The following is a 20483-nucleotide window of genomic DNA, read 5'->3' on the forward strand; positions in this document are numbered from 1 at the left end:
TACATGTAAAGGTCTATGGTGTTGGGGAATGGCGCACCTGCTTACAAAAGACATTTGAAAATTAAACTGTATACATTATATATGTTTATATAAATTTCTATATATCTATCTCTATAGCATCCATTGCAATAACAAACAAGAAAAATAGTGTTAAATATACAATTTGAATATCATCATGGATAATAGGGTTTGTATTCTGAAAACTATGTTTTCTTTCATACGGATAAGCGAGAGGTACAAATACTGCCATGCCAAACTGAAATAGTGCATAATAAACACACACATGATATATGTGCTAGCAGGATCTGGTACGGTTTGTCTTTCTGAGCTTTGACAGCCAGTGACATAACTTATCCAAAACAGTATTTTCAAAATGACAATTATGTCGAGAAAGGCAAAAGAATCCATCTGAATAGGGAGTCTGACTATTCATTGTAACTTTTCTTCGCTCCAATGATCTCAAGCCCAGCCAGTCACATAATAGTCATCTCAAAAAGTATTATTTAAATGGCAAAGATGTCGAGACAGGTGAAAGAATCCATCTGAATAGGGACTGGCTATTCATTGTGATCTCAAAAAATCCAACAACAAGAAACTAATAATAACTTGGCATGAGAAAGTCCACAAATGTGGAGGAAAGCTGCCTACAACATTTTAAGGTAGGTAGAAGCTTATACTACACGCGACAGTTAGTATAAGTAACATAAAAGATAAGATTACATAGTTTTCAGAATACCTGAACCACCTCTGAACAATAATAAGATATCACTGACTTAGTTAATGAGTTGTAATACAAACCAGCATATCAATAATAATAATATTGATAACTTAATAATTATAATACTGATTATTCAATAAAAAATATTAAAAACAATGATTATTCAAGAGTGCTAAAAAAAGTATCATAGCACCTACAAAATCACAGATTGTGAAGAAAAACATAAAAATACATAGACTCATAAAATAGATTAATCACATACTGAGGGAAGAAGTATGTTTTAAGGAATCTTTTGAAAGTGGCAAGCCTAATTCTCTGATGGAAAGTGGCATATTGTTCCACGTTTTTGAAGCAGCCACTGTAAAATGTTTTTTGGTAGACGAGAGTCTGGATTCCGGAATAATTAGTTTATGATTGTCCGTTTTTGAGTGAAGATCATCAAGACCTTTTATATAACGACTTGCATCGATTTTGCTCCTGAATCCAACAAGTCCCCTAAAAATACATGTAATGACAGCTGCAACTCACTTTAAAAGTAATTCCAGATGAGACGAAAGAATTAGTTATGAGCTGTAAAAGTATGATATAAACAAACCACTTTAAATGGCAAAGTGTATAAACCTCTGTGATCATATACATGGTTTAATCAAATGCACCTCTTTCAAAGTTTGGCAGAAAACATGCTTTTATAATTATATACACATTGTTCTATACATCAAAGCAGCAGTGTCCTATTAAACAATAAGTCAAACAATTCTTATATCCTTCATAAAATTTGAATATTCATCGCCAAGATCATTTGCATATATTTCAATTTTAAGTCACATATCATTGCATATGGTAATTAAAGGATTTACTATTAAATACCAATGTAATCATTTTTGTCAGAATAAGATGAATGAAAATAAATACCGGTACACACGCATCAATATATTTTATAATTATAAAACACACAAGTCATTTTGGGGTTGGTTATTTAACTTTGCTTCATAACATTTTGTGTGTGGCTGTAGTGCCAATTAAAATATACATATGAGTTGCACAATATTTAGTGCACAAGAGATAATTTTTAACTGTTGGCAGCAAACTCAATAAATAATTTGAATGTAGAATAATGTGTTTGGACTAGGAATGTCAATGTTTGTTTTTTCCTTTGTAGATAGCGGGTAAGTTCATCCTAAGGGCTGTGACAGCCTATGAGTTAGGCTGACACAGCCCTCAGGGTTAGGCTGCGATGGCCCATAGAGTTAGGCTATGACAGCCCTTAGAGTTAGGCTGTGACAGCCCATAGAATCAAACTGTGATAGCCTTTGGAGTTATGCTGTGATGACCCTTAGAGTTAGGCTGTGATGACCCTTAGAGTTAGGCTATGATGGCCTTTAGAGTTAGGCTATCACAGCCCTCAGGGTTAGGCTGTGATGGCCCATAGAGTTAGGCAGTAACAGCCCACTCCAACCATTCCATGACCTCTTCTTCGTAGTCCTCCATCCATCTGATGTTAGCCCTGGTCTGGTCCACAGCTTGGGCAAACGCTCTAGAACCTGTCCCTTGGTCTGGATGGGTCTCGATGAAGTCCAGGAGCTGTTTAGTGAGGACACACATAAGGTACAATATAATTATAACAATGGACAATCAGGCCTGTATAAAACTAACACCTGCATAGAAAGACCACCTGTATAGAAAAAGACATCTGTCTTTATTAAAGAGGCTGAGGGTTAGCCTCTGAGTGGAGAATAACGTTAACAAATAGTACTGGATGACTTCCTTTTAAGCATTTTGAAAATATCTAATTAGTCATGCTAACACTAGAATATGTCAATCAGCTTATACCCTTACTAATATAATATTAGAGGTGTCATAGTAGAGTGGTTTAAGCACTTGACTTGAACTGCAAAGGTCGTGGTGACCATATGGTAAGAGTACTCCCCAGGGAGAGGAGATGGTGCACATTGTGCGTGAATGAAGCCGATGACTGGGGTGATAATATCTGAAGAGCACTTATGGAGAAGGTATTTCGTATTACGTGCTATTTAAATCCAGCTTGTTAGATTAGTATTCAAACTGACTTCATATACGGCCACACCCGCTTAAAGCAACTACCTGTACATAAAGACCACCTTCTTGTCTTCCTTAAGTGGTCTTTATAAACAGGTTTTGCTGTATCACGTACCTCTTGGAGCTGAAACTCTCTATTGAAATTCGCCGTCACCGATTCAATCAGATCAGAAAACTGGAATACGCTGCTTCCGTATCTAACGTAAGACAAGGACATTCATGAAGGATTGTTAAAGTAGTCACCCGAAGAATCAAAAGTGTTTTGAATTGATGCAAAATTCATATCATTGCGGGAAGCCTTACTGATCAATTATAACAACTTCCCTCTTCAAAATTTGTTTTGGGGCCTGCAGTATCATCTCTCAGAAATGTTAATTTTGAGATCCAGATTTTCTGCCTTCAGCGGTCCTCCGTAGAGCGTCAAGATTCGTGACGTCAAAAGCGAGATAGCTAGCAACAAAATTGCATTTTTAAACGCCTTTCCATGATATCTTTATGATTTTTCAGCAAATTATTCATGTTTTTCAAGAGAAAATCTTTCCATCCATAAATAATTTGTCCATAGTTATCAGTTATCAAGAATTTTCTGTTTTTACTGACATACATTGTGTCACTGAGATATGCATGACGAAAACTCGTCGTTTAAAATTGAAACCCCCATTTGACTTTCACCATTTCTACTTGTACTAGAGCTGAGATTGTGATAAGCCCTAAGTAAACACTAGCGCTGTAATCCACCCCCACCGAGACCTTGATGAGGTGATAGCGAGAGAGAGATAAGCATGATACAAGGGGAAAGGAAGTTATAGTTGTTATATCGCCAATTATGGGTCATTTTGCTTCGTTCGAACTTTCATTTTGGTCTTCATCTAAATTATTAGTGACTTTAGGACATGAAAATATCTTAAAACAAGTAAAATGCTTATTTCCTACTTCTCATTTCCTTTCAGGCAGACCCCAGTAAGAGTTTGTTTACACTAGTATTACGTAAGATGATGTAGAGTCCAGCTGCAATCCAATATCTTAATCTCTCACTCAGAGCCTCAAGGCTCTGTCCAAGTTTTTAACGAGAGAATTGAAAGTGGGGTAGTGAGACCCCATCAGATTCCCATTGGTGCCTGTGTAATAGTAGTAGCTCTCTCAAAGTTTTAACGAGAGAAACGAAACTGGGGTATTGCTACCCCACCAGATTACAAAGTTTTAACGAGAGAAACGAATCTGGGGTAGTGCTACCCCACCAGATTACATTGACTGCTGCCCAGATAACAATACGACGTTACGCCAACGTGGGGCCAACGTAAGCTGTTACGTTGGTCCAACGTCGCCAACATGATGTTGGGCCCACGGCTTTCTTGCCGGCGGGCCAACGTTGGCCCGACAGAGACAAAATGACATTAAGCCAACATCGGGCCAACGTTATGCCGACCCCTATCCGACCATATGTGCCGATGTCCTCCCGACATTAAACCAATGTTATGCCACCCTCTTTTCCACCGTATGCCGACGTCTTTCCGACATTGGACCAACGTCATCCCAACCCTTTTTTACCATGTGCCAACGTACGACCAACGTTATGCCAACCCCTATCCCACCATGTGCCGACGTTGTTCCGACATTGGATAAACGTTATGCCAACCCTTATCCCACCATGTGCCGACGTCTCCTCGACATTGGCCCAACGTTATACCAACCCCTTTTGAACCATGTGCCGACGTCTCCACGACGTAGGGCCAACGTTATTCCAACCCCTATCCCACCATGTGCCGACGTAGTTCCGACATTGGACCAACGTTATGCCAACCCCTATCCCACCATGTGCCGACGTCGTGGGCTGTTACGTTGCGCCATCGTCGCCAATGTAATGTTGGGCCAACGGCTTTCTTGCCGGCGGGCCAACGTTGGCTCGACAGCAACGAAATGACATTAAGCCAACATCGGGCCAACGTCCCCCCGACGTATGACCAACGTCATGTCAACCCCTATCCCACCATATGCCGACATAGGACAAACGTAATGCCAACCCCTTTTCCACCATGTGCCGACGTCTCCCTGACGTAGGACCAACGTAATGCCAACCCCTTTTACACTATGTGCCGACGTCTCCCCGACGTTGTCCTAACATAATGCCGACCCTTTCCCCACCAAGTGCCGACCCCTCCTCCACCATGTGCCAATGCTAGACCAACGTTATGCCAACCTCTTCTCCACCATTTGCCGACGTAGAACCAACGTTATGCCAACCCGTATCCCACCATGTGCCGACGTTGTACCTCCCCTTTCCAGTTCATGCCAACATCCTTCTGACATTACCAACACCAACTCAAAAACATATTCACACCAACATCAGTCGTCCGTTCATAAGAACATCGTCAAGATCATACTACATCGGACATGTACAATCATTCAAACACATGCATCACAACGTGACAAGGAAAAGCCAAGTAGTTTAAGATTGGATTAAATAAATAAACAGAGCAAAATCCACAAAATGAAGATAGTAACAATTTCATCAAAATTAGACTGAATTTGAGAAAAGTTCATTATAGAACTCGACTTAGATCCCTCTGGAAGATATGTATAATAACAATATTGAAGCAAGAGGGACATGTTATTTTAATTTCGTCATGTCTATTATCTTGTACATTTTAATCAATATCAAAACATGATAACAACTTATTTGTCCCTTTTTAATGAAAAGTTCACCATCTTGCTTCTTAGAATTTGCTCTGAATACATCCCCCTCCCTCCAAAACAAAAGAACAAGGAAAATAAACTGATTTTGTGATAAAACATACTTTATTTTATGTGTAATTAACAAACTGTTGTAAATGTGAATACAATTATTGTACATCTTTCTTTTGTATTTTCGTTTGAATTCGAAAAAGATGTAAACATAGTTTCAAGTTCAAGGTATCTCAATGTGTCACAATATAGGCCTACTATCAATGAATGCTAGGACGATGGGAGCTGTTATAACATGAATTGTCGCTTACACTTAACACAACATAACATACTGAAATTCATTGTACGAATATAATAAACAATCATCACAACTTCCCGAGTAAAACAAAACAAACTTTCTGGCAGACGAACACGATTGCTTATGACAAGATTCCTCTACATATGTACAGCACAAAAATATAAAGAAATTAATAAAGTGTCCACCATTTGCATACCAAGAACTAGGCAATTAATGTAAACAATGTTCCATAAAAAATAACAAATAAAATTCAGAGAAATTGCCAACATTTTTTATGCTTAGGCATTTCAGAGATGCTGAAACATTTCGTCGCCATATCTATTGTTAACACATCTACAAACTGTTTTTTTAGGAGGGATAGTATACATTGCTTGAATGTGTGAAGTAAAGCAATCGCTAAATGTTTATATAACAAGAGAGGAAATTTGAAAGTGAAGTAAGAAAGAGCAGAGCTTGTAAAGGGAAAAACACAAGTTTCTTCACTCTGATATACCACTTTCAATATTTCTTTAAATTGAGAAGAAGGTAGTACGAAAAACATTCAGTCACTTAGATATATGAAACATTTTTTTCTTACCTTTGAAATTCTTTATAGCATGCATTTAGTTGACACGTTATACAGGCATTCAAATCAGTTACGACCTTCTTCGACTCATGGTATAGCTCTCTTTTTAAAATTGGGCCATTAGTGAAATTTCACCACAATAAATAACAAGTAAAGATGCATAGCACACTATTTAATAACAAAAGTTATTGTTTATGTTTGTGTACAAAACATAATGCCTGCAGAACTGGCTAGCAAGCACCGTAGCTTGCCTAAGCGGAGATCGTTCTCGATATAACATCACTAATCCTTTGGTCAATCATTCCGAGGAACTCTGAGAATTGTAAGGGGCGGGGTCCACCATTAGACGAGCAACTTGGAGAGGTTTTCAAAAAATTGTAAAAAATATCAGGAGGCATTTATTTATGAAACAATTGTTATTATGTTGCTTTAAAAGGGTCTTGATACAAGACATAAAAGTTTTAATTTCCTAAGGCAATGGACCTTTAAAGAATGGGTTGGTCGGAATCAAAATCTTGTCTAGCTTGTGGTGGTACAACTTCGACATCTGCGGCAAAAGAAAGAAGAAGAAAGAAACCAAACAAGATTTAAAAGCAGATCATGGAAACATCACCTTGAAATAGTACGGATATTAATCAAATAGTACGGCATTCAAGGGAAGTAGTCCTGAGTGGCACATCCTCCCTAGTTTTGATGAAATTTCATGGATAGAAGTACTTTGTCATGAAAATAACTTCGTTCAAACTTTAGAGCGAATGACCCAGACGTATGGAAATTAGAAAGGAATGGATTTCTTTTATTTTTGTCTTGTTTAATTAGAATAGCATCAAACACTCTTCTTAACAAAGGAAATATACATTTGAGGTAAAATGGCAGTAATATTCTTCAATAGAAAGAACCAATTTATAGTATCTGTTTGCTCAGTGTTGAGATGCTTGATTGATAACAGTTTAAAGCCCCTCTTAAGTGTTGGATCCCAAAATTAGCCAAAGAATAGATGGCACAATCTCATTTAAATGGTATGATGTAAAAGATGTCATTAACACCCGGACACTTCTGCAAATAGAATATTGCCCTAACAAATGTGTTTGAAGTAGAATATGGATGAAAGAATACAAAATTTGCGTTTTCTGCATACAACACAAAACCCTTAGTTAGTAAGTTTGTATTCTTTCTAATTTTTAGGACAAATGTTTGAAGAAGAGTGGCATTTTCTTTCACATCATTATAACATTGAAGTGAAATGTGAAGCTCCCAATACCTTTTTTTGTATTTATGTAAGCTCCCAATACTTGAGAAAGCTCGAGGGGCTTCAACTGTTTTGTTTCCAAAAAAATACTGCTATAAGCAGTATTTCATGATTTGTTGTTGTTGAATAGTTTTGTAAGTGATCACAATGCAGTTTCTCAATATAATCAGGAAAAAGATACTAGCATCCGTTAGCAGCTATGTCCTACACAAACGTACATTAATCCAGTACATTTGTACTTTGTGTGCAGAGCACAACTATAACGAATACTAAGAAGTGCTATCCTGTCTACATGTATAACTAAATACAAAATGAATAAAATGCCAAATGACATACCCATATTTCTGAATGTTGAGGTCAATGGGGTCGTTGGGGTCGACAGTGTTCTGAAGGTTGATGGGGTCGATGTCGAAGGGGTCCTTGGTGCTGTTGATGCTGTTCTGGATGATCGAGGTAGGGGTAGCTGGATCTGAACGGGTAGAGGAATCTGGAATTTGTTGTGAAGTTGACGATATGAAATGCAGGATTTAATATTTAAATTTCAGAATTGTAGGGATTATGGGAGAAAAAAGTGTTGGGATTTGGAAGAGCTATATAGAATTGAATGTATTAATAAAGAACGTCAGAATTTTAAAAATAAATAATTAGAATATTTACCTTCAGTTCAAATTATAGCAATTTAATATACATGTGCATAAACAATAAAAACTAATTTGAAAATGAGAATAAAAATGCAGCAATAATCAAATTTGTGAATGAAAATTGTGAATGAAAATTATGGGATCGATCAGTGTTACCCCAGTGTTACCCCAATAGTTTTTCCTATTTACTATTTGATCAAATTGAGGTTCTTGGCCAATTGCGACTTTAAATGATTGCAAATGCCAAAATGAGGGTAATTCCCACCAGCTACCTCTTTCACATCACACTCACAATCCACTAAATGTGTTGATACAAAGTTCTTGCATATTTTAGCAGACTTGGCACACTCCCTTGTAAGATTTCAGGAGGCTAGAAACATGTACTAGCGGGATATCTTAATTCACAGCCCAATCTCGTAATTTATTCCTTTTCGAACTGAATCATCATCAGCATATATTGAGCTACTACAGAGTATAGTATAGACCAACTTCTAAATCTGAAAGTATCAGAGACTATAATATCATTTTAGATATGCATACAAAAAATGATGCGTCTTCCCATTCAGCTCTATTTGATTCAATTGGTCTTTCCAACAATGCATCAGCACCTTCAACTTGTAACACCAACAGATTCACAATCATTTGATTCATGGTCGATATTGCATATTGGGATGAACATCATCACTGTCACGGATGCTGCAACATGATGCATCAATACATCACCTAGGTCTAACTCTAAGTCAGGAACATATTAACATTTATCACGGCAAACACTCAATGCATCTGATGCCGACACTTCGGCTCCCATCATAGCCATCATAGCCATCACTCACACTTCAATTGCACTTTCACTTTCATTTGGACAGGGAATTATCAATGATTACTTTAACAATTTCTCATGCTATTTCCCTCGCTTTGTGACGGGGAGTTCTCACACTATACAATTTATCAGTTTCACGCGACATGCTCACAAAAATAACGTTGAAAGAGAAAGAAAATCATTAATTTACCATGCAGTGTTGGTACTCCCCGGCAACTGATCCAGACAAATGGACAGGATATGGCTGACGTCGTTGCAATTGCATGAGCACATGGGCATGCGCACGCATGCAATTTTTTTTACCCGGATGTAGCGGTACTAGGTCGTATTTGCTACGTTGGCCCAACGTCATATAGCCAACCAATATATACATGCACTATTTATCAGTAAAGATGGAGACGATATAGACCAACGTTAAGCCAAGGTTGGCCCAACGTCGCGTATATTAGCCAACATATCCTCCATTTCTCAGTAAAATTTGAAACGATGGACCAACATTGAGCCAACGTTAAAAGCCAAACGTCGAATAGCCAATTAATAGCCACAATTTATCAGTAATAATTGAGACGATGGACCAACATGCAGCCAACATTGGCCCAACATCGAATGGCCAGCCAAAAGCCAACATTTAAAATTTAAAATTGAGACGATGGACCAACGTTCAGCCGACGTTAGCCCAACGTCGAATAGCCAACCCAAAGCCACCATTTAAAAAAAAAAATGAGACGATGGACCAACATATGAAGCCAACATTGGCCCAACGCCGAATAGCCAACCAATAGCCAACATTTATAAGTTAAAATTGAGACGATGGTCCTACTTTCAGCCAACATTGGCCCAACGTCGAATAGCCAACCAATAGCCGCCATTTATCAGTAAAAATGGCAACAATGGACAAACGTTGAGCCAACTTTAGCCCAACGTCGAATAGCCAACCAATATAGCCACCATTTATCAGTAAAAATAGTGACAATGGACCAACGTTCAGCCAACATTGGCCCAACGTCGAATAGCCAACCAATAGCCAACATTTATCAGTGATAATTGAGACGATGGACCAACATTTAGCCAACATTGGCCCAACGTCAAATAGCCAACCCAAAGCCACCATTTATCTTAAAAAATGGCGACAATGAGCCAACGTTAGCCCAACGTCGAATAGCCAACCAAAAGCCAACATTTATCAGTAATAAATGAGACAATAGACCAACGTTCAACCAACATTGGCCCAACGTCGAATAGCCAACCAATAGCCAACATTTATCAGTGATAATTGAGACGATGGACCAACATTTAGCCAACATTGGCCCAACGTCAAATAGCCAACCCAAAGCCACCATTTATCAGTGAAAATGGCGACAATGGACCAACATTGAACCAACAATAGCCCAACGTCGAATAGCCAACCAAAAGCCACCATTTATCAGTGAAAATGGCGACAATAGACCAACGTTCAGCCAACATTGGCCCAACGTCGAATAGCCAACCAATAGCCGCCATTTATCAGTGAAAATGGCGACAATGGACCAATTACGTTCAGCCAATATTGGACCAACGTCGAATAGCCAACCAATATCCACCATTTATCAGTGAAAATGGCGACAATGGACCAACGTTCAGCCAACATTGGCCCAACGTCGAATAGCCAACCAATAGCCACCATTTATCAGTGAAAATGGCGACAATGGACCAACGTTCAGCCAACTTTGGCCCAACGTCGAATAGCCAACTAATAGCCACCATTTATCAGTAAAAATGGTGACAATGGACCAACGTTCAGCCAACATTGGCCCAACGTCGAATAGCCAACCAAAAGCCAACATTTATCAGTGAAAATGGCGACCATGAGCCAACGTTAGCCCAACGTCGAATAGCCAACCAATAGCCAATATTTATCAGTGATAATTGAGACGATGGACCAACATTTAGCCAACATTGGCCCAACGTCGAATAGCCAACCTGAAGCCACCATTTATCAGTGAAAATGGCGACAATGGACCAACATTAAACCAACAATAGCCCAACGTCGAATAGCCAACCAAAAGCCACCATTTATCAGTGAAAATGGCGACAATGGACCAACGTTCAGCCAACATTGGCCCAACGTCGAATAGCCAACCAATAGCCACCATTTATCAGTGAAAATGGCGACAATGGACCAACGTTCAGCCAACATTGGACCAACGTCGAATAGCCAACCAATAGCCACCATTTATCAGTGAAAATGGCGACAATGGACCAACGTTCAGCCAACATTGGCCCAACGTCGAATAGCCAACCAATAGCCACCATTTATCAGTGAAAATGGCGACAATGGACCAACGTTCAGCCAACATTGGCCCAACGTCGAATGAGCCAACCAATAGCCACCACTTATCAGTAAAAAATGGCGACGATGGCCCAACGATTAGCCAACGTTGGCTTGCCGACTGCGACCCTGCCGACCGTGGCCGACGTTGGCCCAACGCCGTATTTGTTATCTGGGTGTGCTATAGTGGTGGGGTATAGTTTTAACGAGAGCTTTTCGTAATGGTCTCAACGGAACCTATTTCTGAAATCTTGAAAACAGCATGATTCAACTATTTCTACCGCTCTTCAGGCACTATAATACTAATATTCTTTTCTTGTAAAGCGCATATCACAGTATCCATAGCAACTGAGAAGTTTAGGTCCATTTCATGTCAAAACAAATACAAATGTCAATTCCTCGCCTTACTGCTAAAAGGACATTACAGCCATTTACGGTACATGATACTAGTGTCCTTTTGCAGGGAGCCAATATCCCATAGGAAAGAAATGAGCCTGCCGCATACTCCTGCGGCAGACCTGCCGCAGACAGTCATCTTTTTCACATGCAAATTAGTTTTGCCGCAGACTTGCCGCAGACTTGCCGCATACTCTTTCAGTATGATGAAGAGTCTGCGGCAGGTCTGCCGCAGACTTGCTGCAGACTTGCGGCAGACTTGCCGCATACTCTTTCAGTATGATGAAGAGTCTGCGGCAGACCTGCCGCATACTCGCTGCAGACCTGCCGCATACTCTTTCAGTATGATGAAGAGTCTGCGGCAGGTCTGCCGCAGACTTGCCGCATACTCTTTCAGTATGATGAAGAGTCTGCGGCAGACCTGCCGCAGACTTGCTGCAGACCTGCCGCATACTCTTTCAGTATGATGAAGAGTCTGCGGCAGGTCTGCCGCAGACTTGCCGCATACTCTTTCAGTATGATGAAGAGTCTGCGGCAGACCTGCCGCAGACTTGCTGCAGACCTGCCGCATACTCTTTCAGTATGATGAAGAGTCTGCGGCAGGTCTGCCGCAGACTTGCCGCATACTCTTTCAGTATGATGAAGAGTCTGCGGCAGACCTGCCGCAGACCTGCCGCAGACTCTTCATCATACTGAAAGAGTATGCGGCAAGTCTGCGGCAAGTCTGCGGCAAAACTAATTTGCATGTGAAAAAGATGACTGTCTGCGGCAGGTCTGCCGCAGACTTGCCGCAGACTTGCCGCATACTCTTTTAGTATGATGAAGAGACCTGCTGCAGACCTGCCGCATACTCTTTCATATCCAGTACGTGGCAATAAAGTATGCATGTAGAAGAACCAGTGATAAACTGATTGATACTTCATAATCGATATTGGCAATATCGATATTACCAATTAGGTAATACCAATATATATCGATATTACCAATTAGGTATATTCTATTCTCAATTGTATTAACTTCATCACATTGATCATTTGAAGTGTATTCAAGAGTAACATTTAAAGTGACACAGGCTCGTACACATATATATACTAAATATGTATATTGTTTCTTGGTTAGTAATCATAGTTTCTTGGTTAGTAATCAATATATCTATTGCTTAAACGTGAATGTAATTGTAACATGATCAGACATAATAATCTATTGGTTAATAATGGCAAAAGGAAAATAGAAATCACAAAAATGATGTGCATTGTCTTAATTTGCTTAACAAATCATGATAAATGTATTTTTCTGTCACACGTGTAAAGTAATAATGAATATGCATGAGATGATTGGTTTCAATTGGCCCTATTAGACTTTAATGGGATTTCCTGTGGCAGACCTGCCGCAGACTGTTCCTGTGGCGTACTGGTATGCGGCAAGTCTGGAGCAAAGTTTCGCCCTGCCGCAGATCTGCCGCAGACTGTTCCTGTGGCATACTAGTATGCGGCAAGTCTGGAGCAAAGTTTCATCCTGCCGCAGATCTGCCGCAGACTGTTCCTGTGGCATACTAGTATGCGGCAAGTCTGGAGCAAAGTTTCATCCTGCCGCAGATCTGCCGCAGACTGTTCCTGTGGCATACTAGTATGCGGCAAGTCTGCAGCAAAATTTCATCCTGCCGCAGATCTGCCGCAGACTGTTCCTGTGGCATACCAGTATGCGGCAAGTCTGGAGCAAAGTTTCATCCTGCCGCAGATCTGCCGCAGACTGTTCCTGTGGCATACTAGTATGTGGCAAGTCTGCAGCAAAATTTCATCCTGCCGCAGATCTGCCGCAGACTGTTCCTGTGGCATACTAGTATGCGGCAAGTCTGGAGCAAAGTTTCATCCTGCCACAGATCTGCCGCAGACTGTTCCTGTGGCATACTAGTATGCGGCAAGTCTGCAGCAAAATTTCATCCTGCCGCAGATCTGCCGCAGACTGTTCCTGTGGCATACTGGTATGCGGCAAGTCTGCAGCAAAATTTCTTTCTGCCGCATACTTCGGCATACTCTTTGCCGCAGACTTTTAGTCTGCGGCAGGTCTGCAGCAGATCTGCGGCAGGTCTGCGGCAGGTCTGCGGCATACTTTTCACTTTCCTATGGGATATCTTCCTCTTTTGAACTTTTCTCACCCTCTTCTCTCACTCTTTCTGTTCTTTCCTTACCCATTAAGCTGATTTTTTGTTGTTACATCTATACAATAATATATTCAAGCAATCCTGCACCAAATATAATATTTGTATACATTTCATAATAGATAATTAAGAACAAAGCTTACTCATTTCTGTAAAAGTCCCAGTTGACTCGGAAGAAGTCCCAGGCAAGGTCGGAGCCGATGGTGTTGGAGGCAACGTATCCTGCCACATTCTCTGCGTCCTGAGCCTTGATCGTACCGTTGGGAGCGATGCTCAATTCTAGGTACCTGCAACATCACATCATAATAATGAAGATTAATTTATTAAGCGCATAATAAACGAAAGTTTCTCTATGCGCTTTACATAGTAAAAAAAAAAGCATGTACAAGTATATTGAACTATGGTTACAAGAACAAAGTATAAAAACCTTAAATTAAAGACATGTAGCTAAATTCATTACAGGTAATACATTAAAGCAAAGTAAATACTGATAGCAAATATTTATGAATAATTAATTAGAGTAACATATTTGATTATAATACATTACTTAATTGCAATGTCAAAAAATACAAACGAAACAGGTAAGTTTTGAGAAGGGTTTTGAAATTCTGTCGTGTGGGAGCATGATTGATATGCGAAGAGAGCGAATTCCAGAGAGGTGGATCATCACTTGAATGTATAAAGAATAATGAAGAGGCCTACCCTGTAAGACAACATCTGTGGGGCCACATGAAAGAGGATTCATACTCTATTACAAAATGGCCGTTTGAAACCTATGCAGCTGAAGGTCACTTGTCATGAGCTACTCCTATGCACTTTACAAAGCATTATTTTAACAACAACTGCATTTTTTTCACTGTAAGTCTTGAGACAGTAAAAAAGGTAAGGGGTAGGGGAAAGCAATTTACCACAAATATTCTTCTTTTTTTAAGCCACCCACCCTATTCATCATTGAGAGACCAATGGTGAGATCTAGTGGCATGAATGGCCTGCCATAGTTAAGTCCAACTTAAAGTCGATCTTGGCCTTTTTAGAAGAAAAATGTTTAATAACTACAAAATATGTTTTAAAGCATTCAAAACTGAGAAATATCAGCCCAAAGAGGGAGAAATAACAAAAAAATTCTCAAAGATTTCCGACCGACCGAAAGATGTTTTGGCACCTAAATGGCAATACAACATTTTTGTTTATGCCTTAGTGTCGAGCTTTGCATACAGTGACGTATAATGCCTGATAGATGGATACTCACGAGTTAAGGATCCATGGTATCCGACTGCATCCCATGGCAGCCAGGAGGATGTTCTTCTCCGTGGCGACGGAAGTGCTGAGGTACTCCTGGTAGGCAAAGTTCCATTCCTCTTGGCCCCCGGCAGAGATGGCCGTGCAGTACACGCGAGACTTCTGGTTGGGAGGGACCCTGGGAGTTACAGACAAGAATTAGGCGTGGAGATACTTATATCAGCTTTTCCTAATTCGGCTGAGATATTCAGACTCTTCTCTTTGAATTTCATCTTCTCTACTCATCATTATTTTCATGTTTTTAGTTTATATTTCAGCCAGAAAATATATGAACATACGTGAAGATACTATTAGATCTGGTACTATTATCTGGCACTATTTGCAGAAAACACAGTGTCACGACTGATGACTTCTGAGTTCTTTTTTATTAACATTTCTACTATAACTTTAAAGTAAACATGAAATGCTTTTCATTCTTGGGATGTAAACACTACCAAGTATCATTTGGTAGAAGATGCAATGTTCTTTTTAACTCTCTCACTCTCTACTATCTCACTGATAGACATTAAATAGTTGTATACTATTACAAAGCAGAATATTACAGGGCCTTACGGATTGTTTTCTGGATCAGCCATCCATGTTGCGTAGTACTCTATAGCAGTATTTACACAGTCTTCATTGCCATATCCACAAGCTAGACTGATGGCTATCACACGACCAGACCTAAAAACAGAAAGAAGGAAAAAAAATCACACCAAACTAATCTATAAGAGTAAACATTTCAGAGTACAAGATAATATATTCCTCTGAAGGTTCCATTTAAAGTTTTGAAAAAGCATGGGGAAAAGGTCTACAAACGGCAGGAAAACCCAAAACAGTAACATAGACTTAATAAATGTGATACTTCGTCCAAAGAACAACATTTTTCAGGTACTAACCCTGTATAATTATGTAAAGAATTCTTACGTAAGCTTTAATTTTTTCTTCTTACAAAAAGCCGCAATCAAATAAAAATCTTAGATATACATGTAGCATTGGTCTAGCTATTGACGGAAACTTGCATCGGGGGGGGGGGGGGGGGGGGGGGGGGGGGTCATTTTTTTTTTGGGGGGGGATGGTTGGTAGTCACCTTTTAGTTTTGTAATATACAGATGATGTACACTACATTAAGTCAATTTCCACTGCCACTGTATGTTTCTGATGTCTTTTTAAGTGGTTAAGCATGGCATATCTGAACAAGAAAAATAGAATACATGTAGGTAAGAACTCACTGATCAAGATGGGATCCAACAGTATCATTCCATCCAACGTAATTGTAGAATGGTTCTACCTGACGCCTCATGTATGTCTGTAGGATATCAAAGAAATATTAATAATAATAACTATAATAGAGGGTTCTTACAAAGCGCTCATGTTTGCCAAACTTTACACCCTGGCTTTAGCATGGCTGCCATTATGGCACTCAAGCATTTCAAGGAATTAATTCTAACCCTGTACCCATTTACCTCCCTTGGGTCGAGTGGCAAAGGTAGATAAATGTCTTGCCAAAGGACATTAGTGCCGCGGTGGGACTCAAACCCTGAACCATGTGTTCCACAGTCCGGTGATTTATCCACGAGACCACGGCATCTCTACAAATAAGAATTATATCATTTGGGCCCCCTTTCACAAAATTTGTCATCAGTGACAATTAAATGACAGTTTTTGTCATAAGCTAGTGAAATCCTTGCTTCTGATTGGTTACCAGCAGATTAGTCACTGATTTTTGTCATTTGTCATTGAAAAAAGGCTTTGTGAAACGGATCCCTGTTCAGAGCCAGAAGGATGTAACACATTATGTAAAATAATATAGGTTAGGTAATGCTGTTCTGGCTTCAAGCTGACAATAGTTGGTTTGATTAATTGCATTTTATCTGTATTGCTTATTAAAGTAGACCACTATCCACCAAGCCACTTCTACCTAATACCTAAAACATTTTCCATCTCTGAACGAGCTCAAAACAGAAATCACTTACCGAGAACAAGCCGTATGCCTGTGACCTGCTGAGCATGAGGTCAACATATCCCAAGACCTGGTTCAGCACGCTCCACGGAACGTAATCCTGTTCGTCCTCCAAGTAGAACGTGAGGTTAAAGGCCGTGACCATGCTGAGTTGACCTGACACGGCAAGGTTGAAGGCGTCGCTGATAAGAGCTGCACGACTGGAGATGGGGATAGCCTGAATCAAAATGGAATGATAAATGGATCATTATTGATGGAAAATGAACTACAGTCACCCTTGTCATATAGGTAGCACCTGAGGTTAAAGGTCATGAGTATTTTGATCTGACCGAGTTGACCTGACACAGCAAGTTGAAGGCGTCGCTGATCAGAGCTGCACGATTGGAGATGGGGATAACCTGAATCAAGATGGAATGATAAATCGATTATTATTGATCGAAAATCAACTCCAGTCTTCCTTGTCATCTAGGTAGAACCGAGGTTAAAGGTGAACGGGCTGAGCTGACACGGCAAAGTTGAAGGCGTCGCTGATAAGAGCAGCACGACTGGAGATGGGAATAACCTGAATTAAAATGGAATGATAAATCAATTATTATTGAGGGAAAACCAACTCCAGTCACCCTTCTCATCTAGGTAGGACCTGAGGTTAAAGGTAATGACCTGACTGAGTTGACCTGACACGGCAAGGTTGAAGGCGTCGCTGATCGGAGCTGCACGACTTGAGATGGGGATAACCTGAATTAAAGAATTAAATACATCACGAAGAGGTAAAAAGGAGAAAGAACAATAGAATAAAAAAATCAAGAATAATAAAAAGACAACCAAAAGGGGAACTTAAATAATAATTTAGTGATATTAATATGTTCCTACCTCATGATCCTCTGTGAGTTGTTTGCTGATAAGGTCCCAATTCTTCTCATCATAGTTCACTCTGTAGAACCCATAGGCATTCACGTTGGCTAGTAGCCAGTCCTCAGACGTCATGCCGTCATCAAAGTCAATCGATACTGCATGTGATGAAATGAAAAACATTAATAATTTACATGCTTCAACAAGTAAAAAATGGTTTATCAAGCAAAATGTTTAAATTACATAAGGCGGATGTATAAGTTAAATTTATAAGTCTTATCCAAATGTGCATGTGCATATTTTGGTAGAAAGAATTTTGAAATCAGAAATGTTGAACAATATCTATAGAGAAAGATTTTGAATTATTTTGTGACAAATTGTTTTTGATTTTTACTAATTTGTTAGGAGGTAATTTTCTCAAAAATTACACTGGCATTCATGGGAAGTGAAAATAACTTAAATGCTACATCAACCTCTCAGAAGTCTTTAGTACAAGTTACAGCAAGAGCAACTAAATTTGTCTTCATTATCATACAGACGTCATAGAAGCGACATGCTACAGGTCTATAAGATAATGCATGGAATCGATGACCTCCAGTCAACTAATTTCTTTCATCATACCACTGTCACATTAACAAGAGGTCACCAGTTCAAACTACAAAAGAAACACATAAACTCTAAGTTGAGGCAGAGCTCTTTTTCACAGAGAGTAGTAAACGAATGGAATGGTCTCCCATTATATGTAGCAGAAAGTCCATCACTCAATTCTTTCAAATCAAATCTTGATATGTACTGATCACTGAAGAAGGACAAGTTAAATCCTGATGAATTATTCAACTGTCCATGTGCATCTGTAACTGCACAACGCCAAATTCAAGAGTAAGCCACTAACGGACACCGAGGGGCAAATAAGTTTTGTATAACTTTATGCCTACTTCCAAGGTATGATGTACTAACCTTGCTCCCTCTCTGGTTCAAGCCACTGTAACGTAGGATCGGTGAAGTTTGGAGCAGCACTAGTTGTGTACTTGAGAGGTACATACCAAATGTATCTGAAAAAGAATTTTATGATGTAATTGAATGAAAGAATAAGTTCTTTGTTTTCTGTAAAATAATTGGATGCATATGGTGTAACACCACCTGAGAATGCTTCAATGATGATGGTGATGATGATGGTGATTTGATTTGATTTGATTCGATTTTGATTTATTAGTTTCTGCATCTTTTTTTTTTCATCATACATTCTCATGAACATAATATGGTTTGACACAATATTTTAAGTGTATATAATTTTATACAGATAATAAACGAAATTAAAGAAATATATTGAATGCATATTAAATTAACATACATTAGATGCAGGAGGGCTACAGAAATAAGCAAAGTAGCTTGACGTGCCCGCAGCCCTCAACTTAGATACAACAATAAAAATAAAAATAAACTAGATGGAACTTCGACTGCGCGCAGTCGAAAATGATGCCTCCGTCATGGAGCAATTTTACAAACCAAAACAGAAGAAATTTTTCAAATCAATTTCAATTGTAATCCATTATATACATATATGACCCTTTGATCTTTGACCTCATGACCCTAAAATCTACTCAGTTCATTGGCTCTGCAAGATGTCCTGAGTTAAATAGTAATCCATCTGTCAGTTCTAATGAGAATGCGTTCACAAGCTATTTTTGCATACATGAGCCCATGACCTTTGACCTTTGACCTCATGACCCAAGAATCTACTCAGTTCATTGGCTCTGCAAGATACATACATGATCTAAGTTTGGCAGGAGTCCATCAATCTGTTCTAATGATAATGCGATCGCAAGCTATTTTTGCATACATAATGAGCCGCATGACCTTTGACCTTGACCTCATGACCCCAAGATCTAATCAGTTCATCCGCTCTGCAAGATACATACATGACCAAAGTTTGGCAGGAATCCATCGATCGGTTCTTGAGATAACGCGATCACGAGCTGTTTTTGCATACATAATGAGCCCTGTGACCTTTGACCTTTGACCTCGTGACCCCAAAATCTTATCACTTCATCGGCTCTGCAAGATACATACATGACTAAAGTTTGGCAGGAATCCATCAATCGGTTCTTCAGATAACGCGATCACGAGAACGGGACGTACGGACGGACGGACAACCCGAAAACATAATGCCTCCGGCTACTTCGTAACGGAGGCATAAAAAGAGTGACTTGCAGAGAAGAAAAGGAAAGGGGAGAGAAGGAGCGTTGGTAATAATACATTAAATCTCATACATCTGCTAATGAAGAAGAAGACAGTGATGGTGATAATGATGATGATAAAATTGGTGATGATGATGATAATGAAATTGGTGGTGATAATGACATGTCGACGATATTGATTATACATTTTAAATGGGGGTCTTAATACTGGGTATCAACAGGCATCACAATAATAGCAATAATCATAATCATAAAGATTGTGATGTGACCATTTTTTCACCTCCCAGGCAGGCACAGATGATGCC

General features: G+C 39.4%; 1 protein-coding gene and 1 long non-coding RNA gene across 2 annotated transcripts in view; both read right to left on the reverse strand.

Annotated features, from left to right (window-relative positions):
- Positions 1 to 1039: 1039 nt before the first annotated feature.
- LOC115928304 (aminopeptidase N-like) overlaps positions 1040 to 20483 on the reverse strand; it is a 38336-nt gene continuing 18892 nt past the window's right edge. The window contains exons 12-20 of the mRNA XM_030995396.1: positions 18938 to 19032; positions 18002 to 18138; positions 17145 to 17348; positions 16401 to 16477; positions 15742 to 15852; positions 15140 to 15307; positions 14034 to 14177; positions 2889 to 2970; positions 1040 to 2299 (exon numbers count right to left, since the gene is read on the reverse strand). Of these exons, the coding sequence (XP_030851256.1) occupies positions 2150 to 2299; positions 2889 to 2970; positions 14034 to 14177; positions 15140 to 15307; positions 15742 to 15852; positions 16401 to 16477; positions 17145 to 17348; positions 18002 to 18138; positions 18938 to 19032 (1168 nt within the window). The 3' untranslated portion in view covers positions 1040 to 2149. The remainder of the gene's footprint in view (positions 2300 to 2888; positions 2971 to 14033; positions 14178 to 15139; positions 15308 to 15741; positions 15853 to 16400; positions 16478 to 17144; positions 17349 to 18001; positions 18139 to 18937; positions 19033 to 20483) is intronic.
- Positions 5614 to 9279, reverse strand: LOC115928305. Its single transcript, XR_004066006.1, has 3 exons — positions 9219 to 9279; positions 7904 to 8054; positions 5614 to 6865 (listed from the first exon to the last, which is right to left on the reverse strand). It is a non-coding gene; the product is annotated as an uncharacterized LOC115928305 (long non-coding RNA).

This window comes from Strongylocentrotus purpuratus, unplaced genomic scaffold, assembly GCF_000002235.5.
Source record: "Strongylocentrotus purpuratus isolate Spur 01 unplaced genomic scaffold, Spur_5.0 spur5_scaffold_21, whole genome shotgun sequence".
NCBI lineage: Eukaryota > Metazoa > Echinodermata > Echinoidea > Camarodonta > Strongylocentrotidae > Strongylocentrotus > Strongylocentrotus purpuratus.